The sequence below is a fragment of the Oncorhynchus nerka genome, linkage group LG2, assembly GCF_034236695.1.
Source record: "Oncorhynchus nerka isolate Pitt River linkage group LG2, Oner_Uvic_2.0, whole genome shotgun sequence".
In the NCBI taxonomy this organism is placed as follows: Eukaryota; Metazoa; Chordata; class Actinopteri; order Salmoniformes; family Salmonidae; genus Oncorhynchus; species Oncorhynchus nerka.
In genome coordinates, this window is record NC_088397.1 from 77,539,254 (window position 1) to 77,559,245 (window position 19,992).

At 43.5% G+C, this 19,992-nt stretch overlaps 1 protein-coding gene across 3 annotated transcripts; it reads right to left on the reverse strand.

Moving 5' to 3' along the window:
* Positions 1 to 3: 3 nt before the first annotated feature.
* On the reverse strand, positions 4 to 19,700 carry LOC115142723 (choline/ethanolaminephosphotransferase 1-like). 3 transcript variants are annotated; one of them, XM_029682408.2, is made up of 10 exons: positions 19,495 to 19,700; positions 18,128 to 18,404; positions 17,793 to 17,967; positions 11,456 to 11,603; positions 11,222 to 11,363; positions 10,456 to 10,540; positions 9,029 to 9,160; positions 2,954 to 3,112; positions 2,655 to 2,780; positions 4 to 2,313 (listed from the first exon to the last, which is right to left on the reverse strand). In XM_029682408.2, exons 2-10 carry the CDS (start codon positions 18,319 to 18,321, stop codon positions 2,197 to 2,199), a joined length of 1,278 nt encoding a protein of 425 aa, XP_029538268.1. In that variant the 5' UTR covers positions 18,322 to 18,404; positions 19,495 to 19,700; the 3' UTR covers positions 4 to 2,196. The 3 variants fall into 3 exon arrangements, with proteins under 3 accessions (XP_029538268.1, XP_029538253.1, XP_029538260.1); XM_029682393.2 differs by lacking the exon at positions 10,456 to 10,540 and adding an exon at positions 9,422 to 9,506 and having other exon boundaries at positions 19,495 to 19,699; XM_029682400.2 differs by lacking the exons at positions 10,456 to 10,540; positions 19,495 to 19,700 and adding exons at positions 9,422 to 9,506; positions 18,576 to 19,372.
* Positions 19,701 to 19,992: the final 292 nt, after the last annotated feature.

Below are 19,992 nucleotides of genomic sequence, written 5' to 3' on the forward strand. Positions count from 1 at the left end.
AGCTTACATGTGTGAATATTACATTTTTATTTGCGTTAGTGAGGGAGAGATTATTGAGTGATCTTGTTGTTCTGTCACAACCTATGAACATACTTGTCTGAAAACTAATATACCTGAGCTTGACAGTCCGGCCAAAATAAAAACAGTAACGAGTGAAAACACAGTACATACACACAGAGGAAACAAATTAGGGGCATGTTATGAGGCTTGACTATCATACAACAGAAAATTAAACAAACTGTTTAAGGCATCCTTTTACTTATCTGAGAATGTACTAGTCAATGAGAGCACTGATCTGACATCAGCAACTACACACACGTTGTATGAGCTCAGTAACTTACATACCAACAACATTACACACAGAAATAAAAGTCAGTTTCTATTGATTCTGATGACTGAATTATAAGCAGACTGCCAGGTATGTAGATGCAAAAACATGGTACAGACAAATATGATTAGGGCACAGTCAGATAATCCTTTTTGTTTCACACGAAAGCTCCCCAAATCTCCCAAAACACTTAATTGCTGTATGTGGACCTGGCACAGTGCAGATCATGCTACATAAAGAAAGTTGTTATTGTGTTAGGTCATTTTAAAGGAAATTCATTTAAAAAAAAAAAAAAAGTAGACTCAGAAAACATGTCCTTAGATTGTAGATATAAACAAGCTTTGGATAGCTCTACATTATCAGTCAAAATCACCTTTCAACACATTGTGTTGGGGCGGCAGGTAGCCTAGTTAGAGCGTTGGGCCAGTAACCGAAAGGTTGCTAGTTTCCCAAGCTGACAAGGTAAAAATATGTCGTTCTGCCCCTGAACAAGGCAGTTAACCCACTGTTCCTAGGCTGTCATTGTAAATAAGAATTTGTTCTTAACTGACTTTCCTACTAAATACTTTTTTTTTTTTTTTACAAGTAGACTAATTAAAAAAACATTTAGAAACAGGCTGTAGGACTAAAGTTACTAATTGTCATTTAGCTGTGGTATCAGGCACACCATTGAACAAACGCTAGCAGAAAAATAACGCAGACAACATATTTCGCTTCAAATTATAAGAATGACTACTTTTTGGGGAGAAAATCACATTACTTTTCTTCATTAATTAAGGGTGCATCAACACTTGGCATTTTCGTTGAGCATTCTGAGCAAATTGCAATGCTTCAGTATCTGATAGAAAATTACAAACGGGTACAAAAATCTAAAGCAAGAAAACTGCTGCAAGTTTTTTTAAATGATTTGTTAAACATTAAACTATTTTCCTTCTTTAAAAGCAATATTAGACAGGATATACAGAATAGTATTCCCAAGACAACCATTAGCAATCCTGCATGTGGTGCTATAAGTGTTGTGTAATGTTTGTGGCTTTAGAGACAAATGCTTGAGCTATTTGAGGGAAACGAGGCTCGAGACACCAATCTTTTCAAAAGGTGCAATACGATTTGAATAATTTACAATAATTTGTTGTAAGCCATTGATCAGGGGCACCCTAAAATAACGTAATTTTATATGTCATGTTTTTTTACAGAAATCAGAATTTAAATGCAATCATAATTATTGCAGGGTTAATAATACCACTTATGCAAGATTGATCGATGTGCCAGGTGAGACATTTTGAAATAATAGAACAGCACAACTATCAACACTAATAGTTATATTTTTCTGAAACTGAAAAGTAAGGTTATGCAAATATTACAAAACAAAACTGAAAGCAGACAGACATCCTGTGTAAATCACATCCTATGCTCTACATTTTCTTGTAGAGAACAAACACACACCATCAACAAGAAATGTTTGTTTTATAGTACAATAACATAATTATTAAATGAATAAGGTAGCACCTATTCAAACCCATTGCATTCTTGCACTAATTTACCCTCTTTGGCACAGAGGAGACCACTCAGTACATTTCCTACATGTGACCATTCACTGCAGAAAAAAGGGACAAATCATTATTTTTGTCTAGGAATCTGACTACTGTAACAATATGAAATCAACACAAATTGCACAAAGCAGTGATGGAAAATAACATAACACCTCATGTTTCATCTATCCCCTCATTCGCTCTGAACCTCTACCGGTAATAGATCCACCTCAACACATGTAAAAAGGGTAAAGAAAGAGTGACGACTAGCAATCTAACATGAAGAGAGGGAGAGAGGTGGGGGGGGGGGAGAAAGAGTGTAATAGTTCTGTGTCCTCACTGAAGGGTTGAGGGGGTCAATGGCTTGATTCTGAAGACAAAGATGTGAAGATGGGAGGCGATCTGGTTGCAAACACTGACACAGTAACGCACCAAGTCAACGAAAGACAGGATCTGCAGACGGAAAGCGGAAGAGAAAATTAAGTCAGAAAACATGATAGACATAACTGTAGATAATGGACCCTGTGAGTAGATGATGGATGATGCCGAAGTATCAAAGGGTTGTGACATTAGTTTCAAATAAATGTGGCATTAGACTGAAAACATGCGCCTCTGAAAAAGGTACAGCAAATCAGTGTTGCATGTGAAATGACTGATGGTTAATTTCAAAGAAAATGTTCTCATGTGAACACATGCTGTAGATTGCATGTCCTCTTACTTTGTGGTGGAATGACCACCCTGGCCTTGCTCAGGTACTATGGACCTCTATACCATGGAAGTGTGTGTGTACTCACCACTGCAATCCACAGCACCAGGTATTCATCAATAAAACTGTTGAAATACTGGTCCAGGAACAGCAGGCCTGGCCCCAGGAATGCTATATCATGTAGATGCATCTCACTCTTTGTCATATGTGCTACCTGAAACAAACAAGACACAGGCAAGAGTCGTGGTTTAATCAGCAAGCACATTTACATGGATGATATTCATTTACATCATACACGTTCTTGCATCAAGTACATTTACATCAACATTACAATGTTCAGGGTGGGCGGGAACTTAATTCCACCAATAAGCAGCACACCACACTTACAACTAATTTGTTGGTGATCTTGGCTGACACAAAACCAAAGGCCAGGATATAAACACAGGGGTGCTTCTCAAAGAGCTGGATAGCGGACTTCTTATAGATCATCATGGCCAGTATTATTACTGAGCCTATATGTAACACGGGAGATAGGACACTGGTTCCCTGGAGAGGAGAGAGAAAGAAGAGTCCAAATCAGTGGACATATTATTAATAGGCCTAGATGATATGTGAGTGCAGCTTGGTGAAAGAAAACACACAGTAAGGAATGCTGGTGGACACATCTAGGTGTTAAGTCATAATACACAGTAATTCCCCCGAAGGAAAACATGGGTGGCCTTGCCTAAAATAAATATTGTCAAGTGACAAACACTCATATCGCTCGGCCAACTGAACTGAGCTGGGATCAGGTCCAACAGTCTTAATACACATCCTTAATTTCCTCCGAAGCTAATAGACAGCTCAGGCAAATGGATGAAACTGACAGACAGGCACAGTCATCTAAAAAGTACATTGTGTCAAAGTTGGTAAACATTTACAGTTGAAGTCGGAGATTTACATACACTTAGGTTGGGGTCATTAAAACTCGTTTTTTCCAACCACTCCATACATTTCTTGTTAACAAACTATGGCAAGTCAGTTAGGACATCTACTTTGTGCATGACAAGTAGTTTTTCCAACAATTGTTGAAAAAATATTATTTCACATCACAATTCCAGTGGGTCAGAAGTTTACATAAACTAAGTTGACTGTGCCTTTAAAAAGCTTAGAAAATTCCAGAAAATTATGTCATGGCTTTAGAAGCTTCTGAAAAGCTAATTGACATCATTTGAGTCAATTGGAGGTGTACCTGTGGATGTATTTCAAGGCCTAGCTTCAAGCTCAGTGCCTATTTGCTTGACATCATGGGAAAATCAAAAGAAATCCACCAAGACCTCAGAAAAAAAATAGTAGACCTCCACAAGTCTGGTTCATCCTTGAGAGCAATTTCCAAACGCCTGAAGGTACCATGTTCATCTGTACAAACAATAGTACGCAAGTATAAACACCATGGGACAACACAGCCATCATACCGCTCAGGAAGGAGACACGTTCTTTCTCCTAGAGATGAACGTACTTTGGTGCGAAAAGTGCAAATCAATCCCAGAACAACAGCAAAGGAACTTGTGAAGATACTTGAGGAAACGGGTACAAAAGTATCTATATCCACAATAAAACAAGTTCTATATCGACATAACCTGAAAGGCCGCTCGCTCAGCAAGGAAGAAGCCACTGCTCCAAAACCGCCATAAAAAAGCCAAACCACGGTTTGCAACTGCACATGGGGACAAAGATCATACTTTTTGGAGTAATGTCCTCTGGTCTGATGAAACAAAAATAGAACTATTTGGCCATAATGACCATTGTTATATTTGGAGGAAAAAGGGGGAGACTTGCAAGCCGAAGAACACCATCCCAACCGTGAAGCACGGGGTGGGCAGCATCATGTTGAGGGACTGGTGCACTTCACAAAATAGATGGCCTCATGAGGCAGGACAGTTATGTTGATATATTGAAACAACATCTCAAGGCATCAGTCAGGAAGTTAAAGCTTGATCGCAAATGGGTCTTCCAAATGGACAATGACCCCAAGTATACTTCCAAAGTTGTGGCAAAATGGTTTAAGGACAACAAAGTCAAGGTATTGGAGTGGCCATCAAAGCCCTGACCTCAATCCTATAGAAAACTTGTGGGCAGAACTGAAGAGTGTGTGAGCAAGGAGGCCGACAAACCTGACTCAGTTACACCAGCTCTGTTTGGAGGAATGGGCGAAATTCACCCAACTTATTGTGGGAAGATTGTGGAAGGCTACCCAAAATATTTTACCTAAGTTAAACAATTTAAAGGTAATGCTACCAAATACTAATTGAGTGTATGTAAACTTCTGACCCACTGGGAATGTGATGAAAGAAATACAAGCTGAAATAAATCATTCGCTATACTATTATTCTGACATTTCACATTCTTAAAATAAAGTGGTGAATCTAACTGACCTAAAACAGGGAATTTTTACTAGGATTAAAATGTCAGAAATGGTGAAAAACTGAGTTTAAATGTATTTGGCAAAAGTGTATGTAAACTTCCAACTTCAACTGTATTTGGGAGAATTCCTAGGCATTTTTGTAGATGTTTTTATTTTTTATTACACCTTTATTTAACCAGGTAAGCTAGTTGAGAACAAGTTCTCATTTACAACTGCGACCTGGCCAAGATAAAGCAAAGCAGTGCGACACAAACAACACAGAGTTACACATGGAATAAACAAGCGTACAGTCAATAACACAATAGGAAAAAAGAAACTGTGTGCAAATGAAGTAAGGAGGTAAGGCAATAAATAGGCCCTAGTAGTGAAGTAATTACAATTTAGCAAATTAACACTGGAGTGATAGATGAGCAGAGAAATACTGGTGTGCAAAAGAGCAGAAAAGTAAATAAAAACAATATGGGGATTGGGTGGGCTATTTACAGATGGGCTATGTACAGCTGCAGAGATCGGTTAGCTGATGTTTAAAGTTAGTGAGGGAAATATAAGTCTCCAGCTTCAGTGATTTTTGCAATTCGTTTCAGTCATTGGCAGCAGAGAACTGGAAGGAAAGGCGGCCAAAGGAGGTGTTGGCTTTGGGGATGACCAGTGAGATATACCTGCTGGAGCGCGTGCTACGGGTGGGTGTTGTCGTGACCAGTGAGCTGAGATAAGGCGGAACTTTACCGAACATAGACTTATAGATGACCTGGAGCCAGTGGGTCTGGCGATAAATAAGTAGCGAGGGCCAGCTGACTAGAGCATACAGGTTGCAGTGGTTGCTGGTATAAGGGGCTTTGGTGACAAAACGGATGGCATTGTGATAGACTGCATCCAGTTTGCTAAGTAGAGTATTGGAAGCTATTTTGTAAATGACATCGCCGATCGGTAGGATAGTCAGTGTGACGAGGGTATGTTTGGCGGCGTGAGTGAAGGAGGCTTTGTTTGCGAAATAGGAAGTCGATTCTAGATTTAATTTTGGATTGGAGATGTTTAATATGAGCCTGGAAGGAAGAGTTTACAGTCTAGCCAGACACCTTGGTATTTGTAGTTGTCCACATATTCTAAGTCAGAACCGTCCAGAGTATTGATGCTAGTCGGGCGGGCGAGTGCGAGCAGCGAACGGTTGAAAATCATGCATTTGGTTTTACTAGCGTTTAAAAGCAGTTGGAGGACATTGAAGGAGTGTTGTATGGCATTGAAACTCGTTTGGAGGTTTGTTTGCACAGTGTCCAAAGAAGGGCCAGATGTATACAGAATGGTGTCTGCGTAGAGGTGGGTCAGGGAATCACCCGGAGCAAGAGCGACATCATTGATATATACAGAGAAAAGAGTCAGCCCGAGAATTGAACCCTGTCGTACTCCCATAGAGACTGCCAGAGGTCCGGACAACAGGCCCTCCGATTTGACACACTGAACTCTGTCTGAGAAGTAGTTGGTGAACCAGGCGAGACAGTCATTTGAGAAACCAAGGCTGTTGAGTCTGCCGATAAGAATATGGTGATTGACAGAGTCAAAAGCCTTGGCCAGGTGGATGAAGACAGCTGCACAGTACTGTCTTTTATTGATGGCAGTTATGATATCGTTTAGTACCTTGAGTGGCTGAGGTGCACCTGTGACCAGCTCGAAAACCAGATTGCACAGCTGAGAAGGTACGGTGGGATTCGAAATGGTCAATGATCTGTTTGTTAACTTGGCTTTCGAAGACTTTAGAAATGCAGGGCAGGATGGATATAGGTCTGTAACAGTTTGGGTCTAGAGTGTCACTCCCTTTGAAGATGGGGATGACCGCAGCAGCTTTCCAATCTTTAGGGATCTCAGACGATACGAAAGAGAGGTTGAACAGACTGGTAATAGGGGTTGCAACAATGGTGGTGGATAATTTTAGAAAGAGAGGGTCCAGATTGTCTAGCCCAGCTGATTTGTACGGGTCCAGGTTTTGCATCTCTTTCAGAACATCTGCTATCTGGATTTGGGTGAAGGAGAAGCTGGGGAGGCTTGGACAAGTAGCTGCGGGGGGTGCGGAGCTTTTGGCCGGGGTTGGGGTAGCCAGGAGGAAAGCATGGCCAGCCTAGAGAAATGCTTATTAAAATTCTCGATTATCATGGATTTATTGGCGGTGACAGTGTTACCTAACCTCAGTGCAGTGGTCAGCTGGGAGGTGCTGCTCTTATTCTCCATGGACTTTACAGTGTCCCAAAACGTTTTGGAGTTAGCTACAGGATGCACATTTCTGTTTGAAAAAGCTAGCCTTTGTTTTCCTGAATGACTGCGTATTGGTACTTGACTTCCCTGAAAAAGTTGCATATCGCGGGGACTATTCGATGCTAGTGCAGTCCGCCACAGGATGTTTTTGTGCTGGTTGGGGGCAGTCAGGTCTGGAGTGAGGCAAGGGCTATATCTGTTCTTAGTTCTAAATTTTTTCAAAGGGGCATACTTATTTAAGATATGGTATGGGGTATGGTGGGGTGCGGATACAATGCAGCTAAACCCAGGCACCGAGTGATGAGAGAGGTTGCATCTCTGGACAGGCTAGTTATGCTCGGTGAGGTCACCACATGTGTGGGAGGTGGGACAAAGGAGGTATCTGAGGCATGTTGAGTAGGACTAGGGCCTCCGCATTAAACTAAAACAATGATAACTATCCTAAACAACAGTGTACAAGGCATATTGACATTTGAGAGAGACAAAAAGCGAGGCATAAAGCAATCACAGGTGTTGATTGGGAGAGCTAGCTAAGACAACAACGGGTAAGACAACAAAAGCTAATCAGCTAAGACAACAACAACAGGTAAAATGGCGATGAATGGGCACAGAGAGGGTCGGTTAACTACACAGAGGGCCTGAGTTCGAGGCTGGGGCCAACAGATAAACAAAAAATAAACTAAATGGAGTACCGTGATTAATGAAAAGTCCAGCAGGCATCAGCTATGTAGCTAAGTGACCATAGGGTCCAGTGAACAGCAATAGATGAAACAGGGAAGCCACTGGGAAATCGTTAATACGCTGGCACGCAGGAGACACAGCGTTTAAAGTTAGCAGGCCGGGGTAAGTAGAAGCGTCAGCTCCGATGCCCGGCAAAGGCCGGTTGAGGGCACAGCGGATGGAGATACGTCGGTGGACCAGTCGTGGTGGTACGGCGGGGCGCCGTGTCGACAAAGGGTCCCGACCAGATGGCGAAAGAGGTATTGTAGTTGCAGTAATTTAGTTTGCTAGCCGGGAGATGCGCCTGGCTCGCGGCTAACTGGTGTTAGCTTCGGGGCAGGGGCGTTAGCCACTATAGCCACTCGGTAGCAGTGATGATCCGATGCAAAGGTCCAGAGCTTACGGCAAGGATCCGGTGTAGTAGTGGATTCTAGCCATGTTGGGGTAGAGTCCGGGAGGCATCGGCTGAGTAGCCGAGTGATCACAGAGTAGGCCGGGAGATGGGCCTGGCACAGGGCTAGCGTCGGGGCTGGGACACTCGGTGGCAGCTAGCTAGCTGTGATGATCAAGAGTAATGGTCCAGGGTTTACGGCAGGAATCCGGCGTTGTAGTGGAGAAAACAGTCTGATACTGGCAGTAGGCAAGTATTATCCAAGCTAATAAAAAAACATCTGGTGTCTGTGCAGAAGATAAAGGCCGCTAGCAGTGGCCAACAATGACTAAATAGCTAATTAGCTGGCTAGCTTTTGATGGAGGTTCTGGCTATAAGGTCTAAAAAAAATTGCAGATCCGTGTCACATTGGGTGAGGTGGGTTACCGAAAGGTATATTTAATTTAAAAATGGAAAAGAGATTGAAAATATATACAAAAAAAGATGAAAAATACAAAAAGTAAACTAGAGGACGACAAACCACGTCTGCACTGCTACGCCATCTTGGGGGGAAATCATGTTAAAAGGACTGGATTGATGTGAGCAATACATCAAAAGAAAACAGAGACCATCAAAGGGAAAGGTGGGGACTACCATTTTGCTTAAGCCTATTCAGTTCTTTATGAAGGTCAGGGACTAAGTTACGGGTCAATTGTAGACTTACTGCTATTGTTGATCCATTTTTGCCCACACCTCCGGTAAATATAACCCGGAAGTAATTAGTACAGGAAAAGATAGCCCCTAAGAAAGTGCAGATGGCTGGAACTATTTTCATCTGGATGTTTATGACTGGGATCTGTGGAGGTGAGGGAGCAAGATATCATTTATTACAGCCAGTCAACACCATCAGTGTTCAGTACATTTCACAACTCTAAACATTGTTAGTAAGATGGTTCATTTCATTCAAAAAACAGTTTCATTACTGAGTGAAATTGCATTTAGTATAGCAGCGCGACCATTTTATTACCAGTGTTACGGCTTCATCATTCAGTTAGTCATGCCATTCATTTCAGTTACCAAAAGGCAATCAGTGGAAAGTTGAGCCATTCAGAATTACCAGTGACTGCCAAAAAGCGGATCCTCCCACGGCGGCCAGCAAATACATGATTATAATGAAGATTTGCACCTCAGTCACGTCAATGCTGAGAGGAGCAGGCAGAGAGGAGAGGTTAGTCAGAACAGTCATCAACTCTGTCCATATGCACAGCGGCACAAGCTTGCACTAGTGCGTCTTCACCCAAACACTAACCACAGCTCTTCCAGTCAGATGTCAATCATGATGCACTTATGGCAAACATATGCACGGAGTTTACAAAACATTAAGGACACCTGCTCTTTCCATGACATCGTATGATTCCCTGATAAAGGTTTAAAAAAAATATATACAATAGACTGATCAAGTGAATCCAGGTGGAAGCTATGATCTCTTATTGAGGTCACTTGTTAAATCCACTCCAATCAGTGTAGATGAAGGGGAGGAGACAGGTTAAAGAAGGATGTTAAAGCCTTGAGACAATTGAGACATGGATTGTGTGTGTATCATTCAGAGGGTGAATGGGCAAGACAAAAGATTGAAGTGCCTTTGAACAGGGTATGGTAGTAGGTGCCAGGCACACCGGTTTATGTCAAGAACTGCAACACTGCTGGCTTTTTCCACACTCAATAGCTTCCCTTCGTGTATCAAGAATGGTCCACAACTTAAAGGACATCCAGCAAACTTGATACAACTTTGGGAAGCATTGGAGTCAACATGGGCCAGCATCCCTGTGGAACGCATTCGACACCTTGCAGAGTCCATGCCCTGATGAACTGAGGCTGTTCCGAGGGCAAAGTGAAGGGGGTGCAACTCAATATTAGGAAGCTGTTCATAATGTTTTGCACACTTAGTGTATGTTTTGGTATTCTTTCAGTAGCATGGATCTAGTCCGTTTCTACTCATGAAATGGTTTGTTTTCAGACTGGGCAAGTGCAAAGATTTCCTCCCTCCCATTAGTTTGTGGCTAGAGGTCAGTGTGTGGAGAAGCAGGGATCTAATTGGCTGAGGCTCACTGCATATCTGTCAGGCCAAGATGCTGTCCGTCAGAGATTTACCGTCACGTTCCACAAGAAGGGGCCTACAGTGGCTGTCAGCATCTGTAACAGCGCTAGACAGATCTGTAACTCTGTAATATCAAATCTACACACAGAGAACATTTTTCAAAATGCACTCCACTTTGAGAATAAAGGATATAAATACTTGATCATACGGATGCTTACACACACATGGGGCTGTTACTGTGACCGTATTACCGCCGGTCACGAGTCTTGAAGGCAGTCAAATTCCACGTGACCGTTTAGTCACGGTAATTAGACTTCTCCAAGCTCTGATGCTGCTGATGGTCATTAGTAGCCTACCAAACTTGCTAACTGCCTGGTACTCAGCACTCTATTGTCCCTCTAATCACTCTGACATCAACGCAAATGTATTCGAAAATCACTTCATGAGAGCCCATGAGCTCATGTTGCGCAACAATTGACGTAGTACACAATTTGAGGACACGTTTTGGGTCATGAGCACTACTTTCAAAACTACTTACTGAAATTATACAAAAGCTTAGTAGGTAGCCAACTAGTAAGTAGCCTAACTATCCAGCTGAGGCCACGGGGGACCACTCTGACCCACAATCTGGGAATGCCTTTGAGAACCCCTGACGCTCCTCGCTACACTAGAACTGTAGTGTAGATCCTATCTTTCACTTTTCATTCTAACCCATCACTTACCTCTCCCTTAATTCCCCATATCCACTCCCTCACCTACTACCAGCATCACTCTACTTCTCTAAAGCCACTCTTCTCCCTCCTCCCCATACACACTCACATGCCGAAGCGCAGGGTGCCGGAGACGTATGTCTGCCAGTGGGCACAGTAGAACATGAACATGCCAGCGAAACAGCAGAAGAACATCCAGTCAGGGTTGGTGCCCAGCTGCACTGCTATACTGGTGCCCAGGACCACAAACACTGAAAGAGAGAGAGGAAATGGAAACAGAGTCAATTAAATCCTAATAAGGCAAACAAAGTTATATGGAACACACACAGAGGGGCGGCTGTACCTGTGGAGAGGGAGTCACAGCCGTGGTCAAACAGTTCACCCAGCGGAGAGCTGCTATTAGTTCGTCTGGCCTGCTTCCCATCAATGGCATCCAGTGATTGGTACACAAACAGGCCCACCGCACACAGCAGGTATGCCCACAGCGGTGCCTGACGAAAAAAGACGAGACCAAAGAATACTTAATGAATACTATAAAAAAAATGCCTTCCTCCCAATGGATTTTTTTGGAGGGTGATGATAGTGTAATCTCTCAAAACATGTATAAATTGTGTTTTCAGAGAATCGGTGGGTATTATCATCAACAGAGAATCATCTGACATAAAACTTGATCTTCTGGCAGCTGTAGACTACACAAAGAAGATATGTTGGAACTTGAGTAAAAGAGGCTGATGTGTGGTTTGTTTCCCTCTAAATAGATTTGGAACACAGCAGGGCTTTGTCCTTCATTAGTTAACCAGCATGGAGAGTTTCACAGCGTCATCAATGTGTCATGCCTTCATTTCCTGTCCCGTTTTCACTGGGTCTATGATGAGCTGACAGCAGTTTACACAGAGACCAAAACCAACCAGAATACGACACGTCCTGGCCTACAATTTAGAGGCTTCCCACTTGGCATTCATACAAATAACCACCCTGTTATTGCAGAGCAGCTCATACATTAAGCTTTTTATTCTTTCAGGTCCTCAGGCAGAAACAGGGATTTGGGGAGCAGGAGAGAAGTAAGGGGTTATGAAAGAGGACAGTACCAAGGGGTTGGCATGGAGTTATTGAAAAGTAGAGCAGGGTGGAAATATCTGCTGACTGCCTCTGTATTATCAGTGAACATATGATTATGAATTTAATGGCAAGATGACAGGGCTGTGAAACTAAGAGGCCCTAGAGCAAGTGTAGTTTCTGTTCAAACAGGACACGGTGACAAACTCAGTCCGGAAAACACCAGGTATCAGCTGCACTGTATACTCATAAAACACTGACACACACACAGGCCAGGTTGTCTTAAATACTCCTAACCTGGGTCATCAGAAACAGGACACTGACTAGTACAGCATGTTAAGTAAATACCAACTTCTCTGGGCTATGAAACAGTGCTGCCACTAATGTTTTAGCTCTTTAACTATCACACCTCTAACCTGTTAACAGAATTATCACCTATTATGTCAGGTGTTGAATCATTCTTACAACAATGAACATGGACATTATAAGAGGTGTTGTGACATAGGTACACAGTCACTGAGATTCTCCCTCCAGAAGTAGTACCCTACCGAGCCTGTTCTCTGGGATAAACTCAATTCTCTAGTCTAGCGAGTCCAGTGAATTACATTCTCTGTTTTGCCTTCCTTTGTTGCTCCACATTGTGAGCAAATATACATGCAGAGTGATTTTTCAACCGTTGTCCTACAAAAGGAAACAGTGGAGGGGGTGGATAACTTCAGAGACAGAGCTGTATTTACAGGGTGGGGGGGAACAAGTTACGCTCGTCATCAAATCCTGTAACTTTTCTGAATTAAAACTACTCTAACCCACCTTTTAGTTGCCGACTGTTGAAGCAGTGACCTGTTAAGCAGCACAGTGGAAGTCAGGTGACACAGCAGTGATCTTCAAAACGGCCTCCCGGAGACCCACAGGGTGTGCAGGCTTTTGTTCCAGCCCAGCACTAACACACCGGATTCAACTAATCATCAAGCCCTTGATTCATCAATCAAGTGTGATACTGCTGGGTCGGAACAGTAGCCTGCACCCCCTGTGGGTGTCAGGGCCAGGATGAAAGAACATTTACATTATAAAGACTCCTAAAATGAGAACATGTTTTGCCTTTGCGGATAATGCTTGGTCTACTTTAAGGTTATTTGTGGATTAAATTCAAATGGTCAAATATGCAGTCAGCTGCTAGCTGGGAAAGCTGGAATTGTAGGGATAATAAACATGTTGTTTTCTCCCATGGTTAAACTGGCTTCTATAACAAATAAGTAGGAAGTTTACATACACTCAGATTGGAGTCATTAAAACTTGTTTTTCAACCACTCCATAAATTTCTTGTTAACAAACTATAGTTTTGGCAAGTCGGTTAGGACATCTACTTTGTGCATGACACAAGTAATTTTCCCAACAATTGTTTACAGACAGATTATTTCACTGTATCACAATTCTAGTGGGTCAGAAGTTTACATACACTAAGTTGACTGGGTCTTTAAACAGCTTGGAAAATTCCAGAAAATTATGTCATGGCTTTAGAAGCTTCTGATAGGCTAATTGACATAATTTGGGTCAATTGGAGGTGTAAGTGTGAATGTATTTCAAGGCCAACCTTCAAACTCAGTGCCTTTTTGCTTGACATCATGGGAAAATCCAAATAAATCAGCCAAGACCTCAGAAAAAATAAAGAAAAAAATAGTAGACCTCCACAAGTCTGGATCATCCTTGGGAACAATTTCCAAACGCCTGAAGGTACCACGTTCATCAGTACAAACAGTACGCAAGTATAAACACCATGGGACCACGCAGCCGTCATACCGCTCAGGAAAGGAGACGCATTCTGTCTCCTAGAGATGAACGTACTTTGGTGCGAAAAGTGCAAATCAATCCCAGAACAACAGCAAAGGACCTTGTGAAGATGCTGGAGGAAACAAGTACAAATGTATCTACACTGCTCAAAAAAATAAAGGGAACACTTAAACAACACAATGTAACTCCAAGTCAATCACACTTCTGTGAAATCAAACTGTCCACTTAGGAAGCAACACTGATTGACAATACATTTCACATGCTGTTGTGCAAATGGAATAGACAACAGGTGGAAATTATAGGCAATTAGCAAGACACCCCCAATAAAGGAGTGGTTCTGCAGGTGGTAACCAAAGACCACTTCTCAGTTCCTATGCTTCCTGGCTGATGTTTTGGCCACTTTTGAATGCTGGCGATGCTTTCACTCTAGTGGTAGCATGAGTCGGAGTCTACAACCCACACAAGTGGCTCAGGTAGTGCAGCTCATCCAGGATGGACCATCAATGCGAGCTGTGGCAAGAAGGTTTGCTGTGTGTCAGCGTAGTGTCCAGGGCATGGAGGAGCTACCAGGAGACAGGCCAGTACATCAGGAGACGTAGAGGAGGCCGTAGGAGGACAACAACCCAGCAGCAGTACCGCTACCTCAGCCTTTGTCCAAGGAGGAGCAGGAGGAGCACTGCCAGAGCCCTACAAAATGACCTCCAGCAGGCCACAAATGTGCATGTGTCTGCTCAAATGGTCAGAAACAGACTCCATGAGGATGGTATGAGGGCCCGACGTCCACAGGTGGGGGTTGTGCTTACAGCCCAACACCGTGCAGGACGTTTGGCATTTTCCAGAGAACACCAAGATTGGCAAATTTGCCACTGGCGCCCTGTGCTCTTCACAGATGAAAGCAGGTTCACACTGAGCACGTGACAGAGTCTGGAGACGCCGTGGAGAACGTTCTGCTGTCTGCAACATCCTCCAGCATGAGCGGTTTGGCAGTGGGTCAGTCATGGTGTGGGGTGGCATTTCTTTGGGGGGGCCGCACAGCCCTCCATGTGCTCGCCAAAGGTAGCCTGACTGCCATTAGGTACCGAGATGAGATCCTCAGACCCCTTGTGAGACCATATGCTGGTGCGGTTGGCCCTGGGTTCCTCCTAATGCAAGACAATGCTAGACCTCATGTGGCTGGAGTGTTTCAGCAGTTCCTGCAAGAGGAAGGCATTGATGCTATGGACTGACCCGCCCGTTCCCCAGACCTGAATCCAATTGAGCACATCTGGGACATCATGTCTCGCTCCATCCACCAATGCCACATTGCACCACAGACTGTCCAGGAGTTGGCGGATGCTTTAGTCCAGGTCTGGGAGATCCCTCAGGAGACCATCCGCCACCTCATCAGGAGCATGCCCATGAGATGTAGGGAGGTCATACAGGCACGTGGAGGCCACACACACTACTGAGCCTCATTTTGACTTGTTTTAAGGACATTACATCAAAGTTGGATCAGCCTGTAGTGTGGTTTTCCACTTTAATTTTGAGTGAGACTCCAAATCCAGACCTCCATGGGTTGATAAATTTGATTTCCATTGATAATGTGATTTTGTTGTCAGCACATTCAACTATGTAAAGAAAAAAGTATTTAATAAGAATATTTCATTCATTCAGATCTAGGATGTGTTATTTTAGTGTTCCCTTTATTTTTTTGAGCAGTGTATATCCACAGTAAAACGAGTCCTATATCAGCATAACCTGAAAGGCCGCTCAGCAAGGAAGAAGCCACTGCTCCAAAACCGCCATAAAAAAGCCAGACTACGGTTTGCAACTGCACATTGGGACGAAGATCGTACTTTTTGGAGTAATGTCATCTGGTCTGATGAAACAAAAATAGAACTGTTCGGCCATAATGACCATAATTATGTTTGCAAGCCGAAGAACACCATCCCAACTGTGAAGCACAGGGGTGGCAGTTTCATGTTGTGGGGGTGCTTTGCTGCAGGAGGGACTGGTGCACTTCACAAAATAGATGGCATCATGAGGCAGGACAATTATGTGGATATATTGACGCAACATTTCAAGTAAAGCTTGGTCGCAATTAGGTCTTCCAAATGGACAATGACCCCAAGCATACTTCCAAAGTTGTGGCAAAATGGCTTAAAGACAACAAAGTCAAGTTATTGGAGTAGCCATCACAAAGCCCTGACCTCAATCCTATAGAAAATTTCTGGGCAGAACTGAAAAAGCGCGTGCGAGCAAGGAGGCCGACAAACCTGATTCAGTTACACCAGCTCTATCAGGAGGAATGGACCAAAATTCACCCAACTTATGAAGCTTGTGGAAGGCTACCTGAAACGTTTGACCCAAGTTAAACAATTTAAAGGCAATGCTACCAAATACTAATTGAGTGTATGTAAACTTCTGACCCACCGGGAATGTGATGAAAGAAATACTAGCTGAAATAAATCACTCTACTATTATTCTGACATTTCACATTCTTAAAATAAATCGGTGATCCTAACTGACCTAAGACAGAGAGTTTTTATTTTGATTAAATGTCAGAAATTGTGAAAAACTGAGTTTAAATATATTTGGCTAAGGTGTATGTAAACTTCCGACTTCAACTGTATAAGTTTACGTTTACAGTGACTAAGTCTTTGTGAGCCTCATACACTTGGCTCATGTGCATTTCCACGGTAACAGAATGAATGTGATATGTGCCGTTATTCTGTTACCAAACTTTGCATCTGCACTATTCTTCAAGTAAATGCGTTTTGTAAAATGTTCAGTGGAAATGGTTTACTAGTCCTTGTGCATAGAGTTGCATGGTATGTTTAACTTTGCAATCATTGGTTTTTGTGAAAACAACATCGGCGTTAAGTAACCACATTGTGGGCCTGTTACAATACATAAATCATGACGGATTGGAAGAATATCCACTTTGTTAGATCATATTTGTTTTATGTACGACAATCTGGTCAATAGAACGTCCGCGTTCCATTGACTCCTTTACCTCAGACAAACAAAATGCATTATAGTGCATTAGGCTGTTTTGTATGCCTCAGTTTGAACGCAATCTAATTTTATGTACATTAAAGTCTGATATCACAAATGAAATTCCCTTGTGGAAAGACAAAGTTATCCTAGGTTTTCAGTTCTGGAGGGAAACGACTAAGCTTAACAGTTTGTATGTTTTGCTGTCTCCTCTCTATTCCCGGTCCTTAGTGTGCACTCATCGCTGCAGTGCCGTGGTGTGTTGGCCGGGGAAGGGGTCGGTGTATCAGGTGCAGACTAGCTGTAACCTGAGAGCTATGGGCACGGGATGTTCATCCAGAACAGAAAGCCTGAGCTATGCCAAACTCTCAACAGCACAGAGATGGTAAACAAACAAAAAGCCAGACAAACGTACCATAAAAACCATTGCTGACAGAAAACACATTCACAGAACCTTGAGACAAAATAACTGACGGGGCGGAATGCTCGAGTAAAAAAAACAATACAAATGCTATACGAAGTATGAACCCCTGATAATGTTGTATTGAATGTTTGTTTGTAGCTTTAGAGATCCACCTAAAAAGTGTTTTCAAACATTTGAGCAACACAGTGTTCAATTATCTGACAGTCTGCGATAAACTTTATTTCAATGTGCCCGACAGGCAAATACAATACGGTAGCACTTTACTTGAGCCCTCCAACCATACCTGTCCAATGGCACGAAGCCAGGCAGTGTATAACCAGCCTATTCAGTGGGGCAGGACAGTAGAACGTACACCCCTTGGGGTCCCGAGGACTGAGTTCGGGAAATGCTGACTTACACCCTACCTGAATAGGTGCTACATTGTTGCCATTGTTACCTGTTCAGTGGCAGTGGGGCAGTAGTAGACCAGCACCAGGGTGGTGAATACATTGGTGGCCAGGCCCACGATGGTGATGAGGTTGGGGGCAATCCAAGTGGGTACATGGCCCACCAGCCACTCCCAGTAGCACTGCATCAGAGGCTCCAGCAGGGAGTGACCTGCACTGCTGTACCTGTAGAGGGGGAACCAGGACCCCAGAACGATTAACCAGATTGAACACATTTTCATTCCAAAGTGCTTGATGTAACACTAAGCACAAAACACATTGTGTGATCATCACATCAAAGCTAAATAAGGATATAATTGATCTTAGGTTTTACAAATGATAGTACCTGTGTTCCTCCAGTCTCTTCAGCTGTTGGCGGTCGAGCGGGGGAGTGGGCAGCTCAATCAGCCTGCGCAGGGCTCCAGGGGCCAGCCAGCAGGCCGCCTCCATGCCCACACCCTGCCCAGGATCCCTCTCCTTGACTGGGCCTCGGCGTGTCCGAACACCCCCCTGCTGCTGCTGGTACCCAGTGGTGCTCATGGCCCTGCTAGCACAGTGCCCTCTACTTCAGGCTGCCTCAGCCTCCCCCACCACTTGCTGGGGCTCCACAATGGAGCTGCACACTGGTGGGTGGAAGAGGAGAAAACAGGTCATGTGATGAAAGGTTGGCTCACATGAAGACTAGGTGCTGAAATGGGACTTGGAGTTTAGTTGGCTCTAGTAGTGGTCTCTCACCAGCTGCTTCTTTAACTGTTTTACTGAAATAATTTAATCTCATACAAGTTCTCACTCACTTGAGTTAAAGTGAGGCAGGATGTGGTGGGTGGGATAGCTAGAAAGAGTTGATAATGAAAGAGAATAAAAATGAACCATAGAGTCAAGCTAGGCTATCTATTGACACCCACACTCATGTTCACCCAGTTCTGAGTTATAAAACACTGTTCAGCCACACCCCTAAAGATACAACGGGGCGGGATACGGCAAGCCCCGCCCTCACAATCCACTGAACATGAAGCTTCCCAAACAAATCTTAGCCACCGAGAATTCCGTATCATCGGAGAGTCACAATCTGCACACAGTAACCACAGAAATTCCTCTACAACAGTGGTGTCTAAACTTGGTCAGACCCCTTTCTTGTGATCCCACCGACCAAACCAATGTTTGGCCAATGTTGCAGACCTTGTTGTTTATAGCAAAGCAACAAATGTATCAATGATGCAGTCAGTCAGACCCCCAGGTCATTCCAGGTTTAACTCGTTTCCACTTGTAGCACCATCATAAAAGTATTGCAAAGTAACTTTGTTCGATACTGACATCAATGAATATCAAAGACAAAGGGGAAATCAATGGGAATGGATAGCAAACATATGCAATACAAATGTTCTGCGACACTGCCTCTGAAACCTGTCTGTCTAAACAGTCTCACTGTAAATTACAGAAAGTCTGGACAACTAACTAGCTAACAGCACTTGCAAATGACAACACGACACATAGTTAGCTAATGATACCTAACCCTCGATGAAATGACAACGTAGCTAACTGCCAATGTTTCCTTCACCGAGCTCTAGAAATCCATCAGTTGATTTGTCCCCCCCTCCCCCCTCCCTCCCTCTCTCTCTCTCTCTCTCTCCCTCCAGAACCAAAATGACAGCTAGTTAGCTTTCTTGCTAGTTAGTTAGCAGTAAGATATCAGCTTGCCAAGGAGACGCTGACCTGGCTAGTAAAGAGGGCAGGGTGTCCGACGTTCGGGGCACTTCACAGTGCGTCGAATGACTCCTTGGTAGGGATGCAGCAGTAGTCTTCCCGTTCACGGCGGGGGTAAAGATGCAACAGCCCTCAGCGAGCGTTACTGCAGGTAGGATCAACAACACGTCGGGTCCCACTCAGGGTTCTTCTTTAAGTGTTATTGTCGAATCGCAACCAACTGACATGTGCATACACCGCCACCTACTGTACTGGAGTGTGAGGCCAGTCATGACCTATTTAACTCTTCTAAGGGATAGGGCACTTCCCCAGTATCTACTTGTAAGCTTCAACCGGTGTAGTTTTAATGCACCATCACACATCCTGAGTGCCCTCGCTTGCATCCTATCAAGGCGCAACAGCAAACTTAACATGTGTAAATATTTGTATGAACATCAGATTCAACAACTGAGACATAAACTGAACAAGTTCCACAGACATACAGTGGGGCAAAAAAGTATCGAGTCA

Coding starts and splice junctions, on each gene's coding strand:
- LOC115142723 (XM_029682408.2), bottom strand. CDS start 18,321: ATGAGCACCACTGGGTACCAGCAGCAGCAGGGGGGTGTTCGGACACGC. Junction 9,161..10,455: donor CCTTCTTGTGGAACGTGACG/GTAAATCTCTGA, acceptor TCACCTCCACAG/ATCCCAGTCATAAACATCCA. Junction 2,781..2,953: donor AGATCACCAACAAATTAGTT/GTAAGTGTGGTG, acceptor TGTTTGTTTCAG/GTAGCACATATGACAAAGAG.